This window comes from Coregonus lavaretus (assembly GCF_964263955.1).
Source record: "Coregonus lavaretus genome assembly, chromosome: 38".
Classification (NCBI taxonomy): Eukaryota; Metazoa; Chordata; class Actinopteri; order Salmoniformes; family Salmonidae; genus Coregonus; species Coregonus lavaretus.
The window spans coordinates 26,272,903-26,296,868 of NC_140025.1; the positions used below are offsets into that span (position 1 = coordinate 26,272,903).

At 41.4% G+C, this 23,966-nt stretch overlaps 1 protein-coding gene across 1 annotated transcript in view; it reads right to left on the minus strand.

The window, feature by feature from the left end:
- Nucleotides 1–23,966, minus strand: part of LOC311112391 (SLAM family member 5-like) — a 57,681-nt gene that overhangs the window by 1,849 nt on the left and 31,866 nt on the right. Inside the window, exon 2 of the mRNA XM_084155499.1 lies at nucleotides 86–400. Within this exon, the coding sequence (XP_084011625.1) occupies nucleotides 86–400 (315 nt within the window). The remainder of the gene's footprint in view (nucleotides 1–85; nucleotides 401–23,966) is intronic.

Genomic DNA, 23,966 nt, shown 5'->3' on the forward strand with positions numbered 1-23,966 from the left:
AAGAAGAATTATGAATTTTCTGGAATTGGAAGCTATTTTGAATGTTTTTGTAACAAACAGCACACACACACACACACACACTTACTGTATACAGTGAGCTCAAACTTTTTTTTTTCCCCTCCATCTGTATTCTCCACAGTATAAACCCCAGCATCGTTTATCTGAAGGTCTGACAGGGTGAAGTATCTTGTAACATTGTTCAAGTGGAGGTGGTTTTCAAATCTCTTCTCAAGGGTGATTTTGCCTTCTTTACCAGGGTACACATTTGCAATAGTGCCAAGGTCTCCATAAAGTAAATTGGCAGACTTGATCACCCTCTCTGGAAAAGAGAAAGACTGTCCCACGGCGCCTTTTACGTGCTGATTCTCAGACTGGACTGTTTGCTGGGAAGCACAGAGCACTGTGGACAGAGAGAGACTCAATATCAACACAATGACTGCATTCCAGGGGGACTGTAAAACAGTCGCACACTAAATCTCACAATACCTGGATAAGTGTTTAACATGTCAGTAACTGCATCCATATGATATTGTGATCTGATGCCAGACTGCAATGAAGATGACAATGACATTCAATCATTAGTTCATTTTTGCTGGACGTCTGCAATGTTGTCGCCTGCAAAGACACTACTGACTTGAGTATCACAGTCCTTCTTAGTTATTTACAGGCCTAATGTGATGGTTGGGGTCAGGAAATAATTGTTAGGACTAGTAGGTTAAGATTTTATCAGAAATTAAGTTCACAAGGAAATGCAGTCTCTAAGTGAGGGAAGTTCTTTCCCAATTAACTGTTATTCTCCCCCCAAAATAAAAGACAAGGAAATCACTGAAAAAGCACATGACTTTACAGAGATATTTCATTACCACCCAACATAATTTCCTACTACCGCCTTAAATAGCCTAGATTGTATCCTATGAATTTCAGGGTCAGAGGAACATTGCAGCATGATAGAGGACTAATGTAGGCGTTAGCCTTTGTGTTATTTGTTGAAACAAGGTTTTGTGTTGACAACACAGAAAAAGAGATCAGGGGCATGATGGCTGTCCTACTAGCAGGAGGAAAGAGGCAGGAATTCTGTGCATATGGACACCACAAAAATATTCTGATTATAAGCAGCTGTAGCATGTAGAAAAGTGTCTGCTAAATTACTCAAATGTAATTATCTAGACAGAAGTAATGTATATCAATAATCAGTGGTGGAAAAAGTGCCCAATTGTCATACTTGAGTGAAAGTAAAGATACCTTAATAAAAAATGACTCAAGTAAAAGTGAAAGTCACCCAGTAAAATACTTGAGTAAAAGTCTAAAAGTATTTGGTTTTAAATCTACTTAAGTATCAAAAGTAAATGAAATTGCTAAAATATACTTAAGTATCAAAAGTAAAAGTATACATCATTTCAAATTCCTTATATTAAACAAACCAGATGGCACGATTTTCTTGTTTTTTAAATTTTTAAACTAAACATTTGTGTTTAGTGAGTCCGCCAGATCAGAGTTAGTAGGGATGACCAGGCATGTTCTCTTGAGAAGTGTGTGAATTGGACAATTTTTTTGTTCTGCTAAGCATTCAAAATGTAATGAGTACTGTTGGGTGTCAGGGAAAATGTATGGAGTAAAAAGTATATTATTTTCTTTAGGAATGTAGTGAAGTAAAAGTTGTCAATAATTTAAATAGTAAAGTAAATTACAGATACCCTCAAAAACGACTTAAGTAGTACCTTAAATTATTTTTACTTAAGTACTTTAAACCACTGTCAATAATACATATTTGTTATTTTCCAAATTAAAAAAGTACTACTGCAAAAGGTTTTAAGATTTTAGGCATTGCCGCAGGAAGTACAGTGGCTTGCGAAAGTATTCACCCCCCTTGGTATTTTTCCTATTTTGTTGCCTTACAACCTGGAATTAAAATGGATTTTTGGGGGGGTTTTATCATTTGATTTGCACGACATGCATAGCACTTTGAAGATGCACAATATTTTCTATTGTGAAACAAACAAGAAATAAGACAACTTGAGCGTGCATAACTATTCACCCCCCCAAAGTCAATACTTTGTAGAGCCACCTTTTGCAGCAATTACAGCTGCAAGTCTCTTGGGGTATGTCTCTATAAGCTTGGCACATCTATCCACTGGGATTTTTGCCCATTCTTCAAGGCAAAACTGCTCCAGCTCCTTCAAGTTGGATGGGTTCCGCTGGTGTACAGCAATCTTTAAGTCATACCACAGATTCTCAATTGGATTGAGGTCTGGGCTTTGACTAGGCCATTCCAAGACATTTAAATGTTTCCACTTAAACCACTCGAGTGTTGCTTTAGCAGTATGCTTAGGGTAATTGTCCTGCTGGATAGTGAACCTATGTCCCATTCTCAAATGTCTGGAAGACTGAAACAGGTTTCCCTCAAGAATTTCCCTGTATTTAGTGCCATCCATCATTCCTTCAATTCTCACCAGTTTCCCAGTCCCTTTCCATTGCTTAGTGGCGTTGCAGACTCTGGGGCCTTTCAGAACAGGTATATATATACTGAGATCATGTAAAAGATCATGTGACACTTAGATTGCACACAGGTGGACTTTATTTTACTAATTATGTGACTTCTGAAGGTAATTGGTTGCACCAGATCTCGGGTAATGAGAGGCGATGGGGTGAGGTTGTGTTCCTCTAAGCGGGAGGTAAACTTGGCTTCTTCTTTATATGTGTTGAGTAAAGCTTAAACCATGCATTTAGATTGTAGGTAGGTTTTGTAGTTAGGTATTGTAGGTAGTTTATCCAGGTAGTTATTGTAGTTAGTTATTGTAGGTAAGTATTGTAGTGTATTCGACTGAGCCCGGTGAAGCACGAGGCTAGCTAACCCACTACCTGGACCAATGAAGCTAGCTAGCTAGCGGGTAGCTACTGGTAACTGTTAGCAACTGTGGATAGTTGTTTCCAATGTTATTTAACGCTTAAGAGTACCTGTAATTATTGTAGGTAGGCAGTGGCGGCTCTTGAAAAAATTCTCAGGAGGGGCAATTTTTCTGATGATTTAGGTGACCTACACACATTTTTAAAAAGATATGTCCAGCAACAACATGAAGACAGGGGCAGCATATAAGTCAATACCAGAAGCATTTATTGACTGATCTCAAAAGTGTTGGCTTACAAAAGCAAAATAAGTTATCACAGTAAAAATAATCAAGGGTGTTCTTTCACATTCCTCAACACTGCATAAACAATATGTATGGCTTTGTAAAAATGAACAACCATATTCTGGCCAATTGTATAGATTTGTAAATATGAACAACCATATTCTGGCCAATTGTATAGATTTGTAAAAATGAACATGAACAGATTTTTTATTTTTTTGAATGGCAGTACCTTTCAAACATGTCTGCTTGCAGTAAGGTAGCACTCACAAGGTGGCCAGAGAAAGAGAACCTTTCTTTGGTGTGATCCAGGATGGTGTTGCAGACCTCTTCAGACAGCCTCTGCTTCTCCTCTTCTCTCAAAGCTGTTCTGGGTCTTTTGGCTCCTGTTGCTTCTTGCAGCTGCTGTTGAGAGGAGTCCCTGAAGGCAAACAGACCAATGTGTTTGTTGGCTTTGTACAGTATTGTTGTCTATGTGATGCACAGGTATATGCAATGTATCCATGTATAGTACAAATACTTCAGTTCCACTTAAAATGGGCAGGGATGCATAAAGTCTTTAGTGTTTAAGTTAGCCTTTGTGTCTCACATAGCCTGGATGTTCAGCACAGTATACAGTGGTGCTCATAAGCTTAAGACCATGCTAAAGTTGACTAAAAAGAGGAATAAAAAAGAAAAGAAAATTGGTGTCCTTAAAGGTTGGATTTTCCAACTTTTTTAATTAAGTCATTAAGATCAATTTCCAAAAGATGATTTTTTAATTTTTTTATTCCTCTTTTTAGTCAGCTTTAGAATGTGTTCATACACTTATGAGCACCACTGTACAGTACACATAGTATATAAAATAAGATAGATTACACCACTGGCCATATATAATGACAATAATGTAATTTCAAACACAAATGCAGTCTCCTTTCATGCATACATTTTCAAATAAAGCTCTGCTTTGAGAAAGATCGAATGATATTGTTTAATCTTTATCTTACCTTATGGCCTGCACACTGCTTGCGAAGCTGTCGAGGGCACGTTTGATAAAGACAGCATCGATGTCCTTATTCTGTAGCTTCTGGTACGGTGGGCTGGTCAAATGAACCCAATGAACCCGTCCGGATGGCTTCAAAACATTCTATGAGGTCGTCTCGATTCTCGTAGACAGTGTTCACGACTCTGCTGTTGCTAACCTCATCGTTGTGGCGGCGGACAGCTAGCCTGTATCCCTCATCCAGTTGAGTGGCAATATTCACTCTCACCAAAGCAGACAATCTCAAACAGCTATCAATGTGGGTCTTTGACAGCTCATTTTTCTTAATCTTTTCTGAAAGATGGTGCATGTCGGTTACACCAGTCGCTGTCCAAGCGTTGCTGTCTGCCGTTCATGGTTACGTTACGTTACGTATGACGAAAGCGCGTAAGTGCAAGCCCTCAGACACCCATAGAGAATGTATTGAAAGCTCAGAAATTTGAAAAAAAAATATTTTACATTAGAGGCTATGAGAGACTTCTGGGCGATTTTCAACCTGACTGAAATCGCCCCAAAACGGGCGGGGACATTTGAAGCACGACTTTAGCCTGATTGGACATTTAGTGGCTGGCAGATCAGACGTGAACACTGAACTACTGTTGCCATGATATAATTGATTAGAAAAAAAATCCCTTCCTTTTCCCGTTTGGCAGTGCGTCGCCCATATCGCCCTATTGAACACACCGCCCATGTAGGTAGGTATTGTAGGTTTTGTAGATAGTTTATCTAGGTAGTTATTGTAGGTAGTTATAGCCAACTTTACCAGCTAGCAGTCAACACCGCAGCCACTGCTAGGTAGCCAACCTTACCAGCTAGCAGTACTGTAGCAACCAAATACATTACAACGGAACTATTTGATTTGATTAGTGTAATGTTAGCCAGCTACATTCGTTCGCAGCGACGCCGTTTTCCATACTAAGTCAACACCGCAGCCACTGCTAGCTGGCCAACTCTACCAGCTAGCAGTACTGTAGCAGCTAAATACATTTCAACGGAACGATTTGATTAGTGTAAAGTTAGCTAGCTACATAGTTGTCTTGGTATCAAAGACAAAGGTGTAGTATAGAGAAACTATCGAGGTTAGCTAGCCAGCTACATTTTCAAACAGTCAACACCGCAGCCACTGCTAGCTAGCCAACATTACCAGCTAGCAGTACTGTATCATTTTAGTCAATGAGAATTTTGCAACGTAAGCTTCACTTTCTGAACATTCGAGATGTGTAGTTCACTTGTGTAGCTAGCATGACTGACTTTGTGCTAGCTAGCCAACGTTTAATTACTTCTGCGTTATGAAAGGAACTAGACACGGACACGAATTATCCATTGGAAGTTTGTTGTAACCAAGTATTGGTGCTAAACCGTGTGTTATTGGATGCTAGCATGCTAGTTAGCTATGGCGTCATATGATAAGGTGCCCTTGGCGATTTTCACAGAAAAATATTGTACCAAGTTAGCTAGCTGAATAAACTAAGTTAGTCTATTCCTGGAAACATTGAACCACTGTAGATTACAACAATTATAATTTCTAAAGTGGAAGTTGGAAGAGTTGTATTTGAGTGTTTCAGTGAAAGGTTAGTGAGGGAGGCCTTAATTTCATTCCGATCTTCTTTGCATTAGTGTAGCCTTTTCTGTAGCCTGTCAACTATGTGTCTGTCTATCCCTGTTCTCTCCTCTCCGCACAGACCATAAAAACGCCTCACACCGCGTGGCTGTTGCCACTCTAACCTGGTGGTCCCTGCACGCATGACCCACGTGGAGTTCCAGGTCTCCAGCAGCCTCTGGAACTGCCGTTCTGCGGCCAACAAGGCAGAGTTCATCTCAGCCTATGCTACCCACCAGTCCCTCGACTTCTTGGCGCTGACAGAAACATGGATTACCAAGGAAAACACTGCTACTCCTTCTGCTATCTCCTCGTCTGACCATGTGTTCTCGCATACCCCGAGAGCATCTGGTCAGCGGGGCGGTGGCACAGGAATCCTCATCTCTCCCAAGTGGACATTCTCTCTTTCTCCCCTGACCCATCTGTCTATCTCCTCATTTGAATTCCATGCTGTCACAGTCACTAGCCCATTCAAGCTTAACATCCTTATCATTTATTGCCCTCCAGGTTCCCTTGGAGAGTTCACCAATGAGCTTGACGCCTTGATAAGTTCCTTTCCTGAGGATGGCTCACCCCTCACAGTTCTGGGTGACTTTAACCTCCCTACGTCTACCTTTGACTCATTTCTCTCTGCCTCCTTCTTTCCACTCCTCTCCTCTTTTGACCTCACCCTCTCACCGTCTCCCCCTACTCACAAGGCAGGCAATACGCTTGACCTCATCTTTACTAGATGGTGTTCTTCTACTAATCTCACTGCAACTCCCCTCCAAGTCTCCGACCACTACTTTGTATCCTTTTCTCTCTCGCTCTCCTCCAACACTACTCACTCTGCCCCTACTCAGATGGTAATGTCCCGTCGCGACCTTCGCTCTCTCTCCCGCTACTCTCTCCTCTTCCATCCTATCATCTCTTCCCTCTGCTCATCCTTCTCCCTCCAATCTCCTGATTCTGCATCCTCAACCCTCCTCTCCTCCCTTTCTGCATCTTTTGACTCTCTATGTCCCCTATCCTCCCGGCCGGCTCGGTCCTCCACTCCTGCTCCGTGGCTTGAAGACTCATTGCGAGCTCACAGAACAGCGCTCCGGGCAGCCGAGCGGAAATGGAGGAAAACTAGACTCCCTGCGGACCTGGCATCTTTTCACTCCCTCCTCTCTACATTTTCTTCCTCTGTTTCTGCTGCTAAAGCCACTTTCTACCACTCTAAATTTCAAGCCTCTGCCTCTAACCCTAGGAAGCTCTTTGCCACCTTCTCCTCCCTGCTGAATCCTCCTCTTCCTCCCCCTCCCTCCTCCCTCTCTGTGGATGACTTCGTCAACCATTTTGAAAAGAAGGTTGACGACATCCGATCCTCATTTATTAAGTCAAACGACACCGCTGGTCCTGCTCACACTGCCCTACCCTATGCTTTGACTTCTTTCTCCCTTCTCTCTCCAGATGAAATCTTGCGACTTGTGACGGCCGGCCGCCCAACAACCTGCCCGCTTGACCCTATCCCCTCTCTTCTCCAGACCATTTCCGGAGACCTTCTCCCTTACCTCACCTCGCTCATCAACTCATCCTTGACCACTGGCTATGTCCCTTCCGTCTTCAAGAGAGCGAGAGTTGCACCCCTTCTCAAAAAACCTACACTCGATCCCTCCAATGTCAACAACTACAGACCAGTATCCCTTCTTTCTTTTCTCTCCAAAACTCTTGCGCGTGCCGTCTTTAGCCAACTCTCTTGCTATCTCTCTCAGAATTACCTTCTTGATCCAAACCAGTCAGGTTTCAAGACTGGTCATTCAACTGAGACTGCTCTTCTCTGTGTCACGGAGGCTCTCCGCACTGCTAAAGCTAACTCTCTCTCCTCTGCTCTCATCCTTCTAGACCTATCTGCTGCCTTTGATACTGTGAACCATCAGATCCTCCTCTCCACCCTCTCCGAGTTGGGCATCTCCGGCGCGACTCACTCTTGGATTGCGTCCTACCTCACAGGTCACTCCTACAAGGTGGCATGGCGAGAATCTGTCTCCGCACCACGTGCTCTCACCACTGGTGTCCCCCAGGGCTCATTTCTAGGCCCTCTCCTATTCTCTCTATACACCAAGTCACTTGGCTCTGTCATATCCTCACATGGTCTCTCCTATCATTGCTACGCAGACGACACACAATTAATCTTCTCCTTTCCCCCTTCTGATAACCAGGTGGCAAATCGCATCTCTGCATGTCTGGCAGACATATCAGTGTGGATGACGGATCACCACCTCAAGCTGAACCTCGGCAAGACGGAGCTGCTCTTCCTCCCGGGGAAGGACTGCCCGCTCCATGATCTCACCATCACTGTTGACAACTCCGTTGTCTCCTCCTCCCAGAGTGCAAAGAACCTTGGCGTGACCCTGGACAACACCCTGTCATTCTCCGCTAACATCAAAGCGGTGACCCGATCCTGTAGGTTCATGCTCTACAACATTCGCAGAGTACGACGCTACCTTACACAGGAAGCGACACAGGTCCTAATCCAGGCACTTGTCATCTCCCGTCTGGATTACTGCAACTCGCTGTTGGCTGGGCTCCCTGCCTGTGCCATTAAACCCTTACAACTCATCCAGAACGCGGCAGCCCGTCTGGTGTTCAACCTTCCCAAGTTCTCTCACATCACCCTGCTCCTCCGCACACTCCACTGGCTTCCAGTTGAAGCTCGCATCTGCTACAAGACCATGGTGCTTGCCTACGGAGCTGTGAGGGGAACGGCACCTCCGTACCTTCAGGCTCTGATCAGTCCCTAGCCCCAAACGAGGGCATTGCGTTCATCCACCTCTGGCCTGCTGGCCCCCCTACCTCTGCGGAAGCACAGTTCCCGCTCAGCCCAGTCAAATTTGTTCGCTGCTCTGGCACCCCAATGGTGGAACAAGCTCCCTCACGACGCCAGGACAGCGGAGTCACTCACCACCTTCAGGAGACACTTGAAACCCCACCTCTTTAAGGAATACCTGGGATAGGATAAAAGTAATCCTTCTACCCCCCCCTACCCCCCCCCCCCAAAAAAAATAATATATATATATATATATATATATACAGTGGGAAGAACAAGTATTTGATACACTGCTGATTTTGCAGGTTTTCCTACTTACAAAGCATGTAGAGGTCTGTAATATTTATCATAGGTACACTTCAACTGTGAGAGACGGAATCTAAAACAAAAATCCAGAAAATCACATTGTATGATTTTTAAGTAATTAATTAACAGTTACCTGTATAAAAGACACCTGTCCACACAATCAATCAAACAGACTCCAACCTCTCCACAATGGCCAAGACCAGAGAGCTGTGTAAGGACATCAGGGATAAAATCGTAGACCTGCACAAGGCTGGGATAGGCTACAGGACAATAGGCAAGCAGCTTGGTGAGAAGGCAACAACTGTTGGCACAATTATTAGAAAATAGAAGAAGTTCAAGATGATGGTCAATCACCATTGGTATGGGGCTCCATGCAAGATCTCACCTCGTGGGGCATCAATGATCATGAGGAAGGTGAGGGATCACCCCAGAACTACACGGCAGGACCTGGTCAATGACTTGAAGAGAGCTGGGACCACAGTCTCAAAGAAAACCATTAGTAACACACTACGCCGTCATGGATTAAAATCCTGCAGCGCACGCAAGGTCCCCCTGCTCAAGCCAGCGCATGTCCAGGCCCGTCTGAAGTTAGCCAATGACCATCTGGATGATCCAGAGGAGGAATGGGAGAAGGTCATGTGGTCTGATGAGACAGAAATATAGCTTTTTGGTCTAAACTCCACTCGCCGTGTTTGGAGGAAGAAGAAGGATGAGTACAACACCAAGAACACCATCCCAACCGTGAAGCATGGAGGTGGAAACATCATTCTTTGGGGATGCTTTTCTGCAAAGGGGACAGGACGACTGCACCGTATTGAGGGGAGGATGGATGGGGCCATGTATCGCGAGATCTTGGCCAACAACCTCCTTCCCTCAGTAAGAGCATTGAAGATGGGTCGTGGCTGGGTCTTCCAGCATGACAACGACCCGAAACACACAGCCAGGGCAACTAAGGAGTGGCTCTGTAAGAAGCATCTCAAGGTCCTGGAGTGGCCTAGCCAGTCTCCAGACCTGAACCAAATAGAAAATCTTTGGAGGGAGCTGAAAGTCCGTATTGCCCAGCGACAGCCCCGAAACCTGAAGGATCTGGAGAAGGTCTGTATGGAGGAGTGGGCCAAAATCCCTGCTGCAGTGTGTGCAAACCTGGTCAAGACCTACAGGAATAGTATGATCTCTGTAATTGCAAACAAAGGTTTCTGTACCAAATATTAAGTTCTGCTTTTCTGATGTATCAAATACTTATGTCATGCAATAAAATGTAAATTAATTACTTAATCATACAATGTGATTTTCTGGATTTTTGTTTTAGATTCCGTCTCTTACAGTTGAAGTGTACCTATGATAAAAATTACAGACTTCTACATGGTTTGTAAGTAGGAAAACCTGCAAAATCGTTAGTGTATCAAATACTTGTTCATTTATAAGAGAGAAGTGCCTACGTGGTCTGAGAACCACTGGGAATAGCATTAGGTGCACTCGGTGCTGTTCTACAGTGGGAAAAAAAAGTTTTTAGTCAGCCACCAATTGTGCAAGTTCTCCCACTTAAAAAGATGAGAGAGGCCTGTAATTTTCATCATAGGTACACGTCAACTATGACAGACAAATTGAGAAAAAAAATTCTTAATGAATTGAATTTTTAATGAATTTATTTGCAAATTATGGTGGAAAATAAGTATTTGGTCACCTACAAACAAGCAAGATTTCTGGCTCTCACAGACCTGTAACTTCTTCTTTAAGAGGCTCCTCTGTCCTCCACTCGTTACCTGTATTAATGGCACCTGTTTGAACTTGTTATCAGTATAAAAGACACCTGTCCACAACTTCAAACAGTCACACTCCAATCTCCACTATGGCCAAGACCAAAGAGCTGTCAAAGGACACCAGAAACAAAATTGTAGACCTGCACCAGGCTGGGAAGACTGAATCTACAATAGGTAAACAGCTTGGTTTGAAGAAATCAACTGTGGGAGCAATTATTAGGAAATGGAAGACATGCAAGACCACTGATATTCTCCCTCGATCTGGGGCTCCACGCAAGGTCTCACCCCGTGGGGTCAAAATGATCACAAGAACGGTGAGCAAAAATCCCAGAACCACACAGGGGGACCTAGTGAATGACCTGCAGAGAGCTGGGACCAAAGTAACAAAGCCTACCATCAGTAACACACTACGCCGCCAGGGATTCAAATCCTGCAGTGCAAGACGTGTCCCCCTGCTTAAGCCAGTACATGTCCAGACCCGTCTGAAGTTTGCTAGAGTGCATTTGGATGATCCAGAAGAGGATTGGGAGAATGTCATATGGTCAGATGAAACCAAAATAGAGCTTTTTGGTCTAAACTCAACTCGTCGTGTTTGGAGGACAAAGAATGCTGAGTTGCATCCAAAGAACACCATACCTACTGTGAAGCATGGGGGTGGAAACATCATGCTTTGGGGCTGTTTTTTCTGCAAAGGGACCAGGATGACTGATCCGTGTAAAGGAAAGAATGAATGGGGCCATGTATCGTGAGATTTTGAGTGAAAACCTCCTTCCATCAGCAAGGGCATTGAAGATGAAACGTGGCTGGGTCTTTCAGCATGACAATGATCCCAAACACACCGCCCGGGCAACGAAGGAGTGGCTTCGTAAGAAGCATTTCAAGGTCCTGGAGTGGCCTAGCCAGTCTCCAGATCTCAACCCCATAGAAAATCGTTGGAGGGAGTTGAAAGTCCGTGTTGCCCAGCGACAGCCCCAAAACATCACTGCTCTAGAGGAGATCTGCATGGAGGAATGGGCCAAAATACCAGCAACAGTGTGTGAAAACCTTGTGAAGACTTACAGAAAACATTTGACCTGTGTCATTGCCAACAAAGGGTATATAACAAAGTATTGAGAAACTTTTGTTATTGACCAAATACTTATTTTCCACCATCATTTGCAAATAAATTCATTAAAAATCCTACAATGTGATTTTCTGGATTTTTTTTTCTCATTTTGTCTGTCATAGCTGACGTGTACATATGATGAAAATTACAGGCCTCTCTCATCTTTTTAAGTGGGAGAACTTGCACAATTGGTGGCTGACTAAATACTTTTTTTCCCCACTGTATATATTGTAAAGTGGTTGTCCCACTGGCTATCATAAGGTGAATGCACCAATTTGTAAGTCGCTCTGGATAAGAGCGTCTGCTAAATGACAAAAATGTAATGTAAATGTAATTTAGGGGCTTCATAGCAAAGGGGTGAATACATATGCAAGCACCACTTTGTCATTATTTATTTGTTAGAATTTTTTGAAACAAGTTACTTTTTTCATTCCACTTCACCAATTTGGACTATTTGTGTATGTCCATTACACGAAATCCAAATAACAATCCATTTACAGGTTTTAATGCAACAAAATAGGAAAAAACGCCAAGGGGGATGAATACTTTTGCAAGGCACTGTAGTTTGGGGATGGGGGTGCTGCGATTTTTGGCCGCGGTGCAGACAGTTATATCGGTCCGCTAATGCAGGACTGTTAAAGGCCCACTGTACTACATTTGTGCAAACAATAAATATATATTTTTTCCTTCTGATTTTTCTGGGGGTGCTGCAGCACTCCTACTTCCCACGGTTATGGTTTTAGGCCTTGAATAAGGTAGAACAAATGTTTCAGTGTCACATCCTCTGAGGAGACAAAGGCTTAATGTGTGCGGCAGGTGGGCTCAATTAGGCATTGGGTTACCCAGGTCATTAGCTCAATAATCTGGTTTATGGCTAATAGGCCCAACAGTATATTATTGGGCTTGTACAGTAACAACTTTTCAGTATTAGTTCTACAGGTGGATAGAAGAAAACTCATGCACACCCTACGAACATAATGTATTTGTCCTTCTATAGAGAACTGTATAAATTGTCTATATGAAATGTGACTGTGTCTCTGCTTGTGAACACAGACTTGTTTCCTTTCCCATCAGTCTGTCACATCGTGTGGTCTGCCTTTTTCTGTCACGTCAGTGGTTTATACCCACTGAGAAGTAGCCCCACACACTCTTCCCTGCGTACAGGAGTCCTGTCTCACACGCAGAGCTATGTGATGAAATACGTTTCCACTGCAATGAATACTTTTCACTGCAGTGAACAGAAACGTTCTCAGTAATGCTAAAGGTCTACTCGTGACTCTATAATTCTTACAGTTGTCGGATTAATGTAGACCTGATAGGGGCCTTTGGATTTCTAAAAATGAAAGTGAAATTGCACTGGGAAAAGGAAGCTATTTTGCATGGGGTGGGTATGCCAAGGAGTGTAACTACAGTACTTTTTCTACATTGTTTTCACATTCTCTAAGCAAAGAACTATGCAAATCAGTGATGAGACGATGAACATTGTGGTGATAGCACAAGGGAGCTAGCCTCCAGCCTACATACTCCAGGCACTTGATAATAAAGGACGCATATGGTATGCCTAATATCATTATGTGTTTATGTCTCACCCACACATATTCAAAATACCAAAGTCCTGTTCATTTAGGATAAACATACTTCAAAGCACAGGCATATGGATTGTAACAGAGGACAGACAACACACAGACAGCGATTTATGATAAGAAAAACAGTTTAAAAAATGTGGCAACGTTTCAGGGGGGTTTCTGCAGCTGGCAACTGTAACAGTAAAACTGACAATAATTACAACAAAGCATTGGCTATGCTTTCAGCTTGTAATTAATTGCAATTGTGAAACTGCAGTTACAGTATTTGCAGAGTAATGGTTATTTTGAATGCAGCAATTGCAGTACAACTGCAAAATAACGAGAGTTAGGGCATAACCACTACACCAGGGGTAGGCAACCCTGATCCTGGAGTGCCACTTGCTATTCATGTTTTTGAGTTAACCGACCTGGAAGGACAGGTGTGTTGAATTTTGGCAATCACTGAATTGAAACATTAGCTCAGTTGGTCAGGTGTGGTGCCTAGTTGGAACAAAATCATGTAGTACCTGCAGCACTCCAGGAACAGGGTTCCCTACCCCTGCACTACACAATTACTGAATTGTATAATATAACATGAACCCTGCAGTTACAAAAGTGACTGTAACTTTCATTTTGGACGCAGCTATTGCAGTAGCCATATAATAAAACAGCATGTGCAACTGCACAACTGCAATTATTTTTGTAGGGAAATGTTTGTCAATGGAAAATGACAGAGAATTTCAAAACAACAGTTATGAGTTATTGTTCCAAGTTCCAAGAGCAGCTGGTAAAATTATGAGCTCCTAATATCTAATATTATATATCATATTTCAAATGATTTCGAGGAAAAGTACATTTGAGAAAAACAAGTCAGTTAAAGATAAAGGAAGAAGTACTAAGAATATAACATCAGAAAAAGAGAATAAATCAGAAGACAACCTTTATCCTGAAAACTCAACTGGATAGCTAACAAGCTAACAGTTGTTTACACGTTGCTAGGGAGTTGCTAAGAGTTTCTAGCTACTGGCTACCTGCTGTTAAAAAGGACAAAGGACAGGACAAAATACATGAAAACGAGGACCTAACCTTACACAAGCCAGAAAAAACAATTCAGACAGAAAACAAGCAAGGTAGACTTTGTTTACATTCAAAAAGTGCAAACCAGCTGTGACATATACTGTATCCAGCTGTAATCAACTAAGACGGATACATTGACAAGCCCCAAACTCAGCAACCTTGCAATCCAATATGCAGAAGGTATTGCTAGTAAAGCAAGGAGGACAAAATATAAAGCAAAGGTTTTAAAAGAGCACCCAGCGACCCTAAGAGCAGACTTTATGCAACAAAAATACAAAGAAATCAAAGTGGATCTTCTCTTTTTCACTGAACGTCCAAATGCTTGGCATGTATCTGTCACGGTTTCGGCCGAGACTGCTCCTCCTCCTGGTTCGGGCAGGCTTCGGCGTTCGCCGTCCCCAGAGTACTAGCTGCCACCGCTCTATGTTTCTGTATTTGATTGCTTTTGTCTGTCTGTCACACCTGTGTCTGTTTGGGTGTTGATTACGTGTCTTATAAGTTCCTTGTTTTGCTCTAGGGTAATTGTGTGTTGTTATTTTGTTGCCACTTTGTCGATGCTACGTGTTTGTATTCCGTTTTGTTTCATGTTTAGTGTTTTACGCGTGTGCGTAATTTTCCCTCGCCACTTCGTGTATTTTCGAGGTCGAGGTTTTCTACTCGTGGTATTTAGACTATTAAAGTCTTGTTGGACTAAACCTCTGTTTCCTGCGCTTGACTCCTCCACCACATCTACATCGGTTTAGTGACAGTATCCCTGCGCAAGGCAAACAAAGATCTTAAAATGTCTGGAAACAATGTGGACACAATGCCAAAATGGTATATTAATATACTGTATATAATAACGGAACAGTAATGATCCAAGGCTCTGAGGCCGTTTAGAGCTATTTGAAGAAGAGTTCGACATTGTGAAACCTCTAGTGGATGATGAACTAAAAAATGGCATGTCTCCACTAACAATGCCTGCAACTTCCAAAACCTTGGCTTCAAAACAGGAGGCCCACAGTACATCACTCCCTCCCTCAACTGTAGCAGCTGTGTGCACACTAAAAACATTATCGGTGAAACAAATCCAGAACTGCCTCTCCCTACCTGAAGTGGAGATTACGGAATTCAGGGATAGCAAACAACAAGAATGTGACACTGTCCAGAAGCTGATGGAAGAGTTGAGGAACCGTGGTTCAATAGAACAGCTAAGAGAGTACACTGAACAAATGACATAGTCCAATGATGCCCTCCAAGAGGAGCTGTGTGTGGTAATGGTGGAGCTGCAGCAAAGAGAGAGGGACATTGATGCCCTCCGTCAGCAGCAAATGACTACGCCACCAACAGAGCAGCCCATCAGCCTGGTAGAAGCCCAGATACCCCTGAGCCCATTGCAGCCTTCACCCCATCTGCCTCACAAGCCCTCAGCCTCTTAGGGTCCACCCCGACCTGCCAACCTCCCAGCCTACCACAGCTTACCCTGACCTGCCAACCTCCCAGCCTGACATAGCCTTCCCTGCCTCGCCAACCTCCCACCAGTTTGACCATGTTCAGCCAAACACACCTCCAGAGGACAGGATCCAGTTCAACCCAGGATACTTCCCAAAACTGCAGTTCTGATAGACTCTAATGGGAAGTATCTGGAAGATAGGAGATTATTCCCCAGACACCAGACGGCTAAATTCTGGTGTCCCACTACTGACAGTGCACTACAACTCCTCTACCAAGTCAAGCTGGAAAATCCTGACAACCTTGCTTCACATACTGGGACAAATGACCTGCGCACAAAAGGAGAAGGAGTGGCTGAGGAAGTGAGATAGGTGGCAGAGAAAGCACACACCCTGTTCCCAAGGAGAAATATTATTATATCCACCCTTCTACCAAGGAAAGATCTCCCCTGGCAAATGATCCAAAATGTCAACCATAAAATCACCATGGAACTGCTCCTCACTGCCAAATGTCAGCATCTCTCACCACCACACCCTGAAATGTGTGCACTTGTAAGACCATGTACACCTGGACAATGAGGGAGTTAGAATCTTTGCCAAGGACCTGAAGGATGCCACTTTAGGCAGAGTTCCACAATCATACCAGGCCAGCAACAGAGCCCCCCCACCTCCCCACATCTCCAAGGAGAGAGAGGAGGCCAATCTCATCTCAACTGATCCAGACACAGACATCTCCAGCCCCTACCAACATGTCCGAGCCAAGCGGTGCAAGACCCAGACCAGCTCAGCCCGGCGGTGCCAAAACCAACCCAGCTCAACCCAGCAGTGCCGGACACAGCTCAGCTCAGTCCAACACAACCCAAGATTCAACAGACTACTGGCATTACACATCTGGCTAAAATATTACTGTAGCTCTGTTGGAATCACTTTTATAGATAACTTTGACACCTTCTGGAAAAAGAAGATACTATACAGGAATAACGGAGTCCATCCAAATCATCTTGGCTCCTGGACTCTGTCCACACATTTCAAGACTGCGTTAAGACAAGTACTTCTCAATGACCCAAGACCAGCTCAGTTAATCCCTACCATTGTGACAATGAGTCGTCATAATGCTGCATCAAATGTATATTATCCCAGGGGCATTGGCAAACACAATGTAAGTAACTTAATTTATGTCCCCCTAACTGCCCTGAATACCTCTGTTGATCCTACAGCTATTGTATGCAGTAATCATGTGCATATGGCAGTATGCCCTAGTAGGAAGTCCACTGTGTGCAGCTCACCATGCACTATCAGCTCCAATATAAATAACATGAGCAAGTCTACTTCTGATAAGCTTCCCAGTAAAGCATTTAAAACAATCAATATTTTCTGGGTGATTTAAATATTGACTGGCTTTCATCAAGCTGCACACTCAAGAAAAAATGTCAAACTGTAACCAGTGTCTGCAACCTGGTTCAGGTTGTCAGTCAACCTACCAGGGTAGTTACAAATAGCACAGGAATGAAATCATCTGCATGTATTGGATACTGCGTTAAATTTGCATTAAAGCACTATCCAAATCCACAGGATGTAGTGATCACAATATAATAACCATATCTAGGAAACCCAAAGTTTCAAAGGATGGGCCTAATATAGTGTATAAGAGGTCATACAAGAAGTTTTGTAGTGATTCTTATGTTGATGATGTAAAGAATATTTGCTGGTCTGTGGTTTGTAATGAGGAGCAACCAGACGCTGCACTTGACACATTTATGAAATTGCTTATTCCAGTTACTAATAATTAGCCACCCAAATGACTGCAAAAACTGATAAATCCCCTTGGATTGATGAGGAATTGAAAAATTGTATGGTTGAGAGAAATGCGGCAAAAGGTATGGCAAATAAGTCTGTCAGCCCAATCAATTGGCAAATGTACTGCAAATTAAGAAATCATGTGACTAAACTAAATAAAAATAAAATGAAACTAGACTAGACTATGAAACAAAAATAAATGATATAAAGAATGGTAGTAAAAAGCTTTGGAGCACCTTAAATACAATTTTGGGAAAAAAGGCAAACTCGGCTCCATCATTCATTGAATCAGATGGCAAATTCATCACAAAACCCACTGATATTGCCAACTACTTTAATTACTTTTTCATTGGCAAGATAAGCAAACTTAGGCATGACATGCCAGCAACAAACGCTGCACTACATATCCAAGTATGTCTGACCAAATTATGAAAGACAAGCATTGTACTATTGAATTCCGTAAAGTGAGTGTGGAAGAGGTGAGGAAATTATTGTTGTTGATATGACGTGTTTATACAGGGTTTTAGGAATGAGGTCAATCCATTAGTATAGGTCACTCTTGGTGCCAGAAAGTCTGAGTGCCAGGAAGGATGGGGGGCCACTGGTGTTAATCTTAGAATGAGTACGTGATGGAATGTCCTGACTGGGGTACAAGATGATACCATTGTAGTTGGGAGTGACACCCAATAATGGTTGGCTACTGTTGGCTAGAATTGGTTTACATTATAAAGTTGTTGGGTTTGAGTCCCTTAGTGTGTAAAATCATTATAAAGTTGTTGAGTTTGAGTCCCTTAGTGTGTAAAAGCATTATAAAGTTGTTGAGTTTGAGTCCCTTAGTGTGTAAAAGCATTATAAAGTTGTTGAGTTTGAGTCCCTTAGTGTGTAAAAGCATTATAAAGTTGTTGGGTTTGAGTCCCTTAATGTTTAAAAGCATTATAAAGAATTAGTTTAATTTAAGTAATAAAGGGAAATATATATATTTTTAAAGTATGTAGTATGTATGTATGTATGTATGTATGTATGTATGTATGTATGTATGTATGTATGTATGTATGTATGTATGTATGTATGTATGTATGTATGTATGTATGTATGTATGTATGTATGTATGTATGTATGTATGTATGTATGTATGTATGTATGTATGTATGTGTATATATATATGTGTATGTATGTGTAAGTGTATATACTGTATATGTATGGGAAGCGGAAAGACTATAGAGACTATAGCATTTATGACTACATAAACTACTGAGACTATAGACACTGAGAGATTATAGATATGCAAGACTATAAATACTGCAGAGAGTATAGATACTAGAGACTATGGACTACATAGACTATTGAGACTATAGACACTGAGAGACTATAGATACGCAAGACTATAGATACTGTAGAGAGTATAGATACTGTACAGATATGCTGACTATGGAGACTATAGAGGAACCGTTGAAGATACATATGGTGCAGAGGAAGTAACGACAAGAGAATCGTTGAAGATGCACATGGGGTAATAAGGGAGATTACAGAGTGTGTTTGGGAATAGTACTAAGTGAATGTGGATGTGAGAGTTGTGTGAGTGTGGAAAGGGCGTGATAGAAATGTGGATATTAAGCTGATTGAAATTGGGATAATAAGAGGGTAACAGCTGATATGGGTAAGGGCTGTTCATTGATGCTACCTCTCGGGCTGTCTGCACTGTGATCGTTGCTGGTGGTGTAGATGTGAATACATAAGTTGATTTATAACGTTATATAGGGAAATTGTATGTGTGAATGGAACACTAGTGTGTGTGTGGGAAGATATGAAAAGAGAGATTAAATTGTATGTGTGTATAATTGGTTACTAGAGATTTTATAAAAGTATTAATGGAAAAATAATAATAATAATAATAATAATAATAATAATAATAATAATAATAATAATAATAATAATAATAATAATAAAATTCAAGTCTGACCAAAAGAGGACGAGGACCCGTCCAGACCAGACCCTTACTGTGAGCTGCCCAGGAGGAGACACATCATCTGCAAACAATTGAGGGACACAGCAACTGATTTCAGTAAGTCAATTCAAATGAATCTGTGTTAAAAAAAACGTTTTTATTATAAAACCAATAAAACTAAACATAAAGATGGAGAAGAACGGTACCACTAGTCTTAGGAGAAGGCTAGAGTGAGGGCAGGAGAGGCCCAACTGACAATTGTCTGTAGGTCTTAGGTGAGGGCAGGAGAGGCCCCACTGAAAATTGTCTGTAGGCATTTATAAGAGAGAAGTGTCTACATGGTCTGAGAACCACTGGGAATAGCATAAGGTGCACTCTGTGCTATTCTACAGTGGAGAAAAAAAGTATTTAGTCAGCCACCAATTGTGCAAGTTCTCCCACTTAAAAAGATGAGAGAGGCCTGTACTTTTCATCATAGGTACACGTCAACTATGACAGACAAATTGAGGAAAAAAAATCCAGAAAATCACATTGTAGGATTTTTTATGAATTTATTTGCAAATTATGGTGGAAAATAAGTATTTGGTCACCTACAAACAAGCAAGATTTCTGGCTCTCACAGACATGTAACTTAAGATACGCAGAGAGATTAAATTGTATGTGTGTATAATTGGTTACTAGAGATTTTATAAAGTATGAATGGAAAAATAATAATAATAATAATAATAATAATAATAATAATAATAATAATAACATAAAACTTGCACACCCACAAGTGGTGTAAAAAGTATTCTGAGAAATGTTCAGAGTGGTCCCTTTATGGATCATTTGATAAAGACAAGGTTAAAGCATTGTACGGGACTTGACTTACCCCTAACCAATAAAACTATAAATGCTTATGAGATTTCCTCCACCCTGGTAATACATGTTGAAACAAAATCCATGCTCTGTTAAATAGAACCAATGAATATTGAACATGTAGAGACTTGTTAACTAAATTTAATGCTACAATTTATTGTACCCCAGATGGAGTTTTCGTTGATATCGAAAAACAATGAGATATTAAACCAACGAGTAAGCAGGCAAATTGAGCCACTCCCCCAGGAGGAGTGGGGGTCTGATACTGCCTCCCAGTATATTTTGTCTCATGTGCCAGAAACATTATGGATAGAACATTCCAATGACAGTGGACTGATAGGCAGTGCTAGCTCAGTTATAATACCTGTTTATCTCTCCCCTCCTGAATTGACCAATGTATTTTATAAATTTGCCACATTACATATGAATCTTAAAATAATAGACATTTAATAAGTGTGAAGCAGAAAGTGATTATCCAATAGAGATTGGTAATAAAAAGATAGAGTAACATTGTTAAGGTATACTAAAATGAAAACAAGGCCTTCCAATACGGAGAAAGTTATCATGTTTGTTTTGTTTTTAAAACCTTACGATAGGGGTAAAAACAGAACATTGTTTGAGAGTGATCCGTGTGTATTAGGAGTAGTGATTGAGAATGTTTTTTTTTCCTACTGGAAAGAGTAGAAGGGTATTAGTTGAAGGAAACAGGTATGGAGACTAGCGAAAGAGACAAAAACATTGATAAAGAAGGTGATGTCAAATGTAATGAGTGTTGGCAGTATGTGAATGGTAATATTAGTGGCTTTCAGATAGCACTCTAACAATGCAATATTTTTGTGAATTTAAAGATGCTGTGGTTTCTATACAAGGTCACATGACGAACAGAGGGATTGAGCATTGGGACTGATATTAAATTAGAGGCCACCATCTGGTGTTTGGGTTAGAGATACGTTTCCTGTGGAACAGTAGATTGCAGCCAGTACTAACTGAACTCAAACAGGCTGTAAGGGACACAGTGGGGAAATTTGGGACAGAGGTATGAATAATTAATTGAATAAGACACGTTTTTGACAATTTCCAATTATTATTACTCAATTCTATAGTTTGGGTAGCACCAGTGATTTACGTAAAAGGTAATGTAATCAAAAACAACAATCTGTTTCCATTACGTGGAACTGTGTCCAAAATTGAAGTAGATCCAAGTAAATGTTTTTAGTACCAAATAATGCGCTGATAAGATTAAGAATTTTTAGGACTGATTAAGATGTAGCAAGAGTAAAAACTAACTACATGTTTATTTTCTTTCTTCCATGACTTATTGAATGTCCACTACCAAGTTTTCTGATGAGTTTACCAATGATTTTGTATCTCTACCTTGGAAATGCTTTCTGAGGCAGGTGCCTTGGATATAAAGGTACCTGGATCCGGCTGTTAAGGGAGCTCCCAAATTAAGTAAGGCCTGGCCATTTTGTTTGTTTTTACCTGATAATGAATATTTGTTAGTGGTGTTAATATTGATTTATTGTGTAGGGTCTTTTTATTTTTTATTTTTTTATTTTAGTGGGTTTTTCACAGAAGTATCTATTGTCAAGAGTTTTGGTTGCACACATGTAAATTATCTTGATAAGTAATGTACTGAAAAACCCAATGTAAACCTGGTACACAAATGGTTTGAAATGTTTGTTTTTAATTAATGAGTCTGAGGTACAGGGAAAGAGAAGGGACAGAACACTCACTTAATGGGATTGAATGAACTCTGACCTCTGTTCTGACTTTCTGGTGAGGCCTGATCACCCTCACGAGAAAGGCTAGATACATTGGTTGAGATTTAAATGTAAAGTGTAAACACTGATAATTAGGAGGAAGAAGTTTATAATTTATCAACAGTCCTATGTGTGATTCGGACCACGAATGAGGGACACCTCTCTCAAGTCTATTTGACTATTTCTTGAATTACCTTATGGGATACAATTATTTCCTTTATGGAGTTATCAAGGGTTCTAATTCTAATTTGATTTGTTATTCTAATTCATACATTTTTATTAATGTTGTTGTTGTTTTTTTGGGACGCATGAATCACGATGTGAGTCATGTGTCCAAATGCGTAATTACCAGTCCACTGGGGACGTTTGGTAAATATGCAAATAGATTTTCTTCACATGCCTGCCTGTAAAAGGATAAATATATGTTGGTAATGGTTGACAGTTACTCCAAATGGATTGAAGTTTTCTCCACCTCCTAGTTGTATATGAAGAAGTGTATTGCTATTGTTGTGTTTGTTTGTTTTTGTCTTGCTTCAATACAAATCTCACCAGATTGGGTCTGCTGGATGGTCGGGATTTCTCCCTAAGGATTAGCCATCATCTCCCTGACACTGTAACTATGCAGTGAGGTCGCCAAGATGATAGGGGAGTATAAGCCAATTTGGGGGGAAAAAATGGTTTCAACTGTGTGTTGTTATTCTCTTTGACATTTGTCTTAGACATTTGTATTCCGAATGTTGGTAGTAGTAATAATTTGTCATACAGTGAATAATTTATCATTTGTCATACAGTGAATAGTTTGTCTGGATTTCCTGCATCAGAAATGCCCTAAACTAAACTGTTGTTCTGGTTTGTCCTCTCTCGAGGTGACCACAGATGGTATCTAGATGCATGGAAGGGATCATTCGGCCAAGAACAGTGTGCACCTCACCCTCTCTAACCGGCTGAAGTAATGGTGACAATGGCGTTCACAATGGTCCACCACCTGAAATCTGAGTCCGAGCCAGCAACCTGTACACAGCAGCCAGTTGAGGCTATCAATGGCCTTTTCTCTCATGCCTTTTCTCTCAGGAGTGTGACATTAGTCCACGTGGAGTGAGCATGGAGAGAGATCCCATCAAAACTTATCTCATGCTGCTGGTCTACTGGTCTGAAAATGGACATAATGGACCTTAAAGGATGGTGGTGGCTCAGGTGAGAGATTTGTCTGCTGGGAATATCAGATTATTCCCCAGATATTGAAATTGGGACATTATCAAGGGCCATCCACTTTGAACATGTGTGCCATTGGGAAGACGAACTGTAAAGCTATCTGAAGAATAAAATGAAGACATGAGTGGGGTGGTCAACCGTGCCCGTAATTGATTTAGGCTTGTTTATTTGGGGTATCAGGTTGATTATGGAGGTCTGCACACTGCGAAATTTATAGTAATTTAAACTAATAATGCATTGAGATACCAGTCTGTCATTACCACAAATGGCAGGCGAAAAAAGTTAATGCTAGAAATATAAGATGAATATATTGTATGTCCATATAAACGTACATTCTGCCAGTGTCGGTGTGTGCTAAGTTGAGGGTCTTAACTTCGAGTGATAGAACCAACATGAAGCACTAAGCACTGTCATTCTGAATTTGGGTTGGATAATTAATTGATTGGGTTCTAATTATGATTTGGAAAGGCGAGAAGTAGTGACAGAGCGATGCCCTAAAATGTGAGGAGAGCCACTAGAATGTAGCTTGGGCTAAGCTTGCCCCAATCTCATTCTTATCCATGTTGGTGTGAAACTGTTATAACATGTGTTCTCTCTCTTCCCTGTGAAAG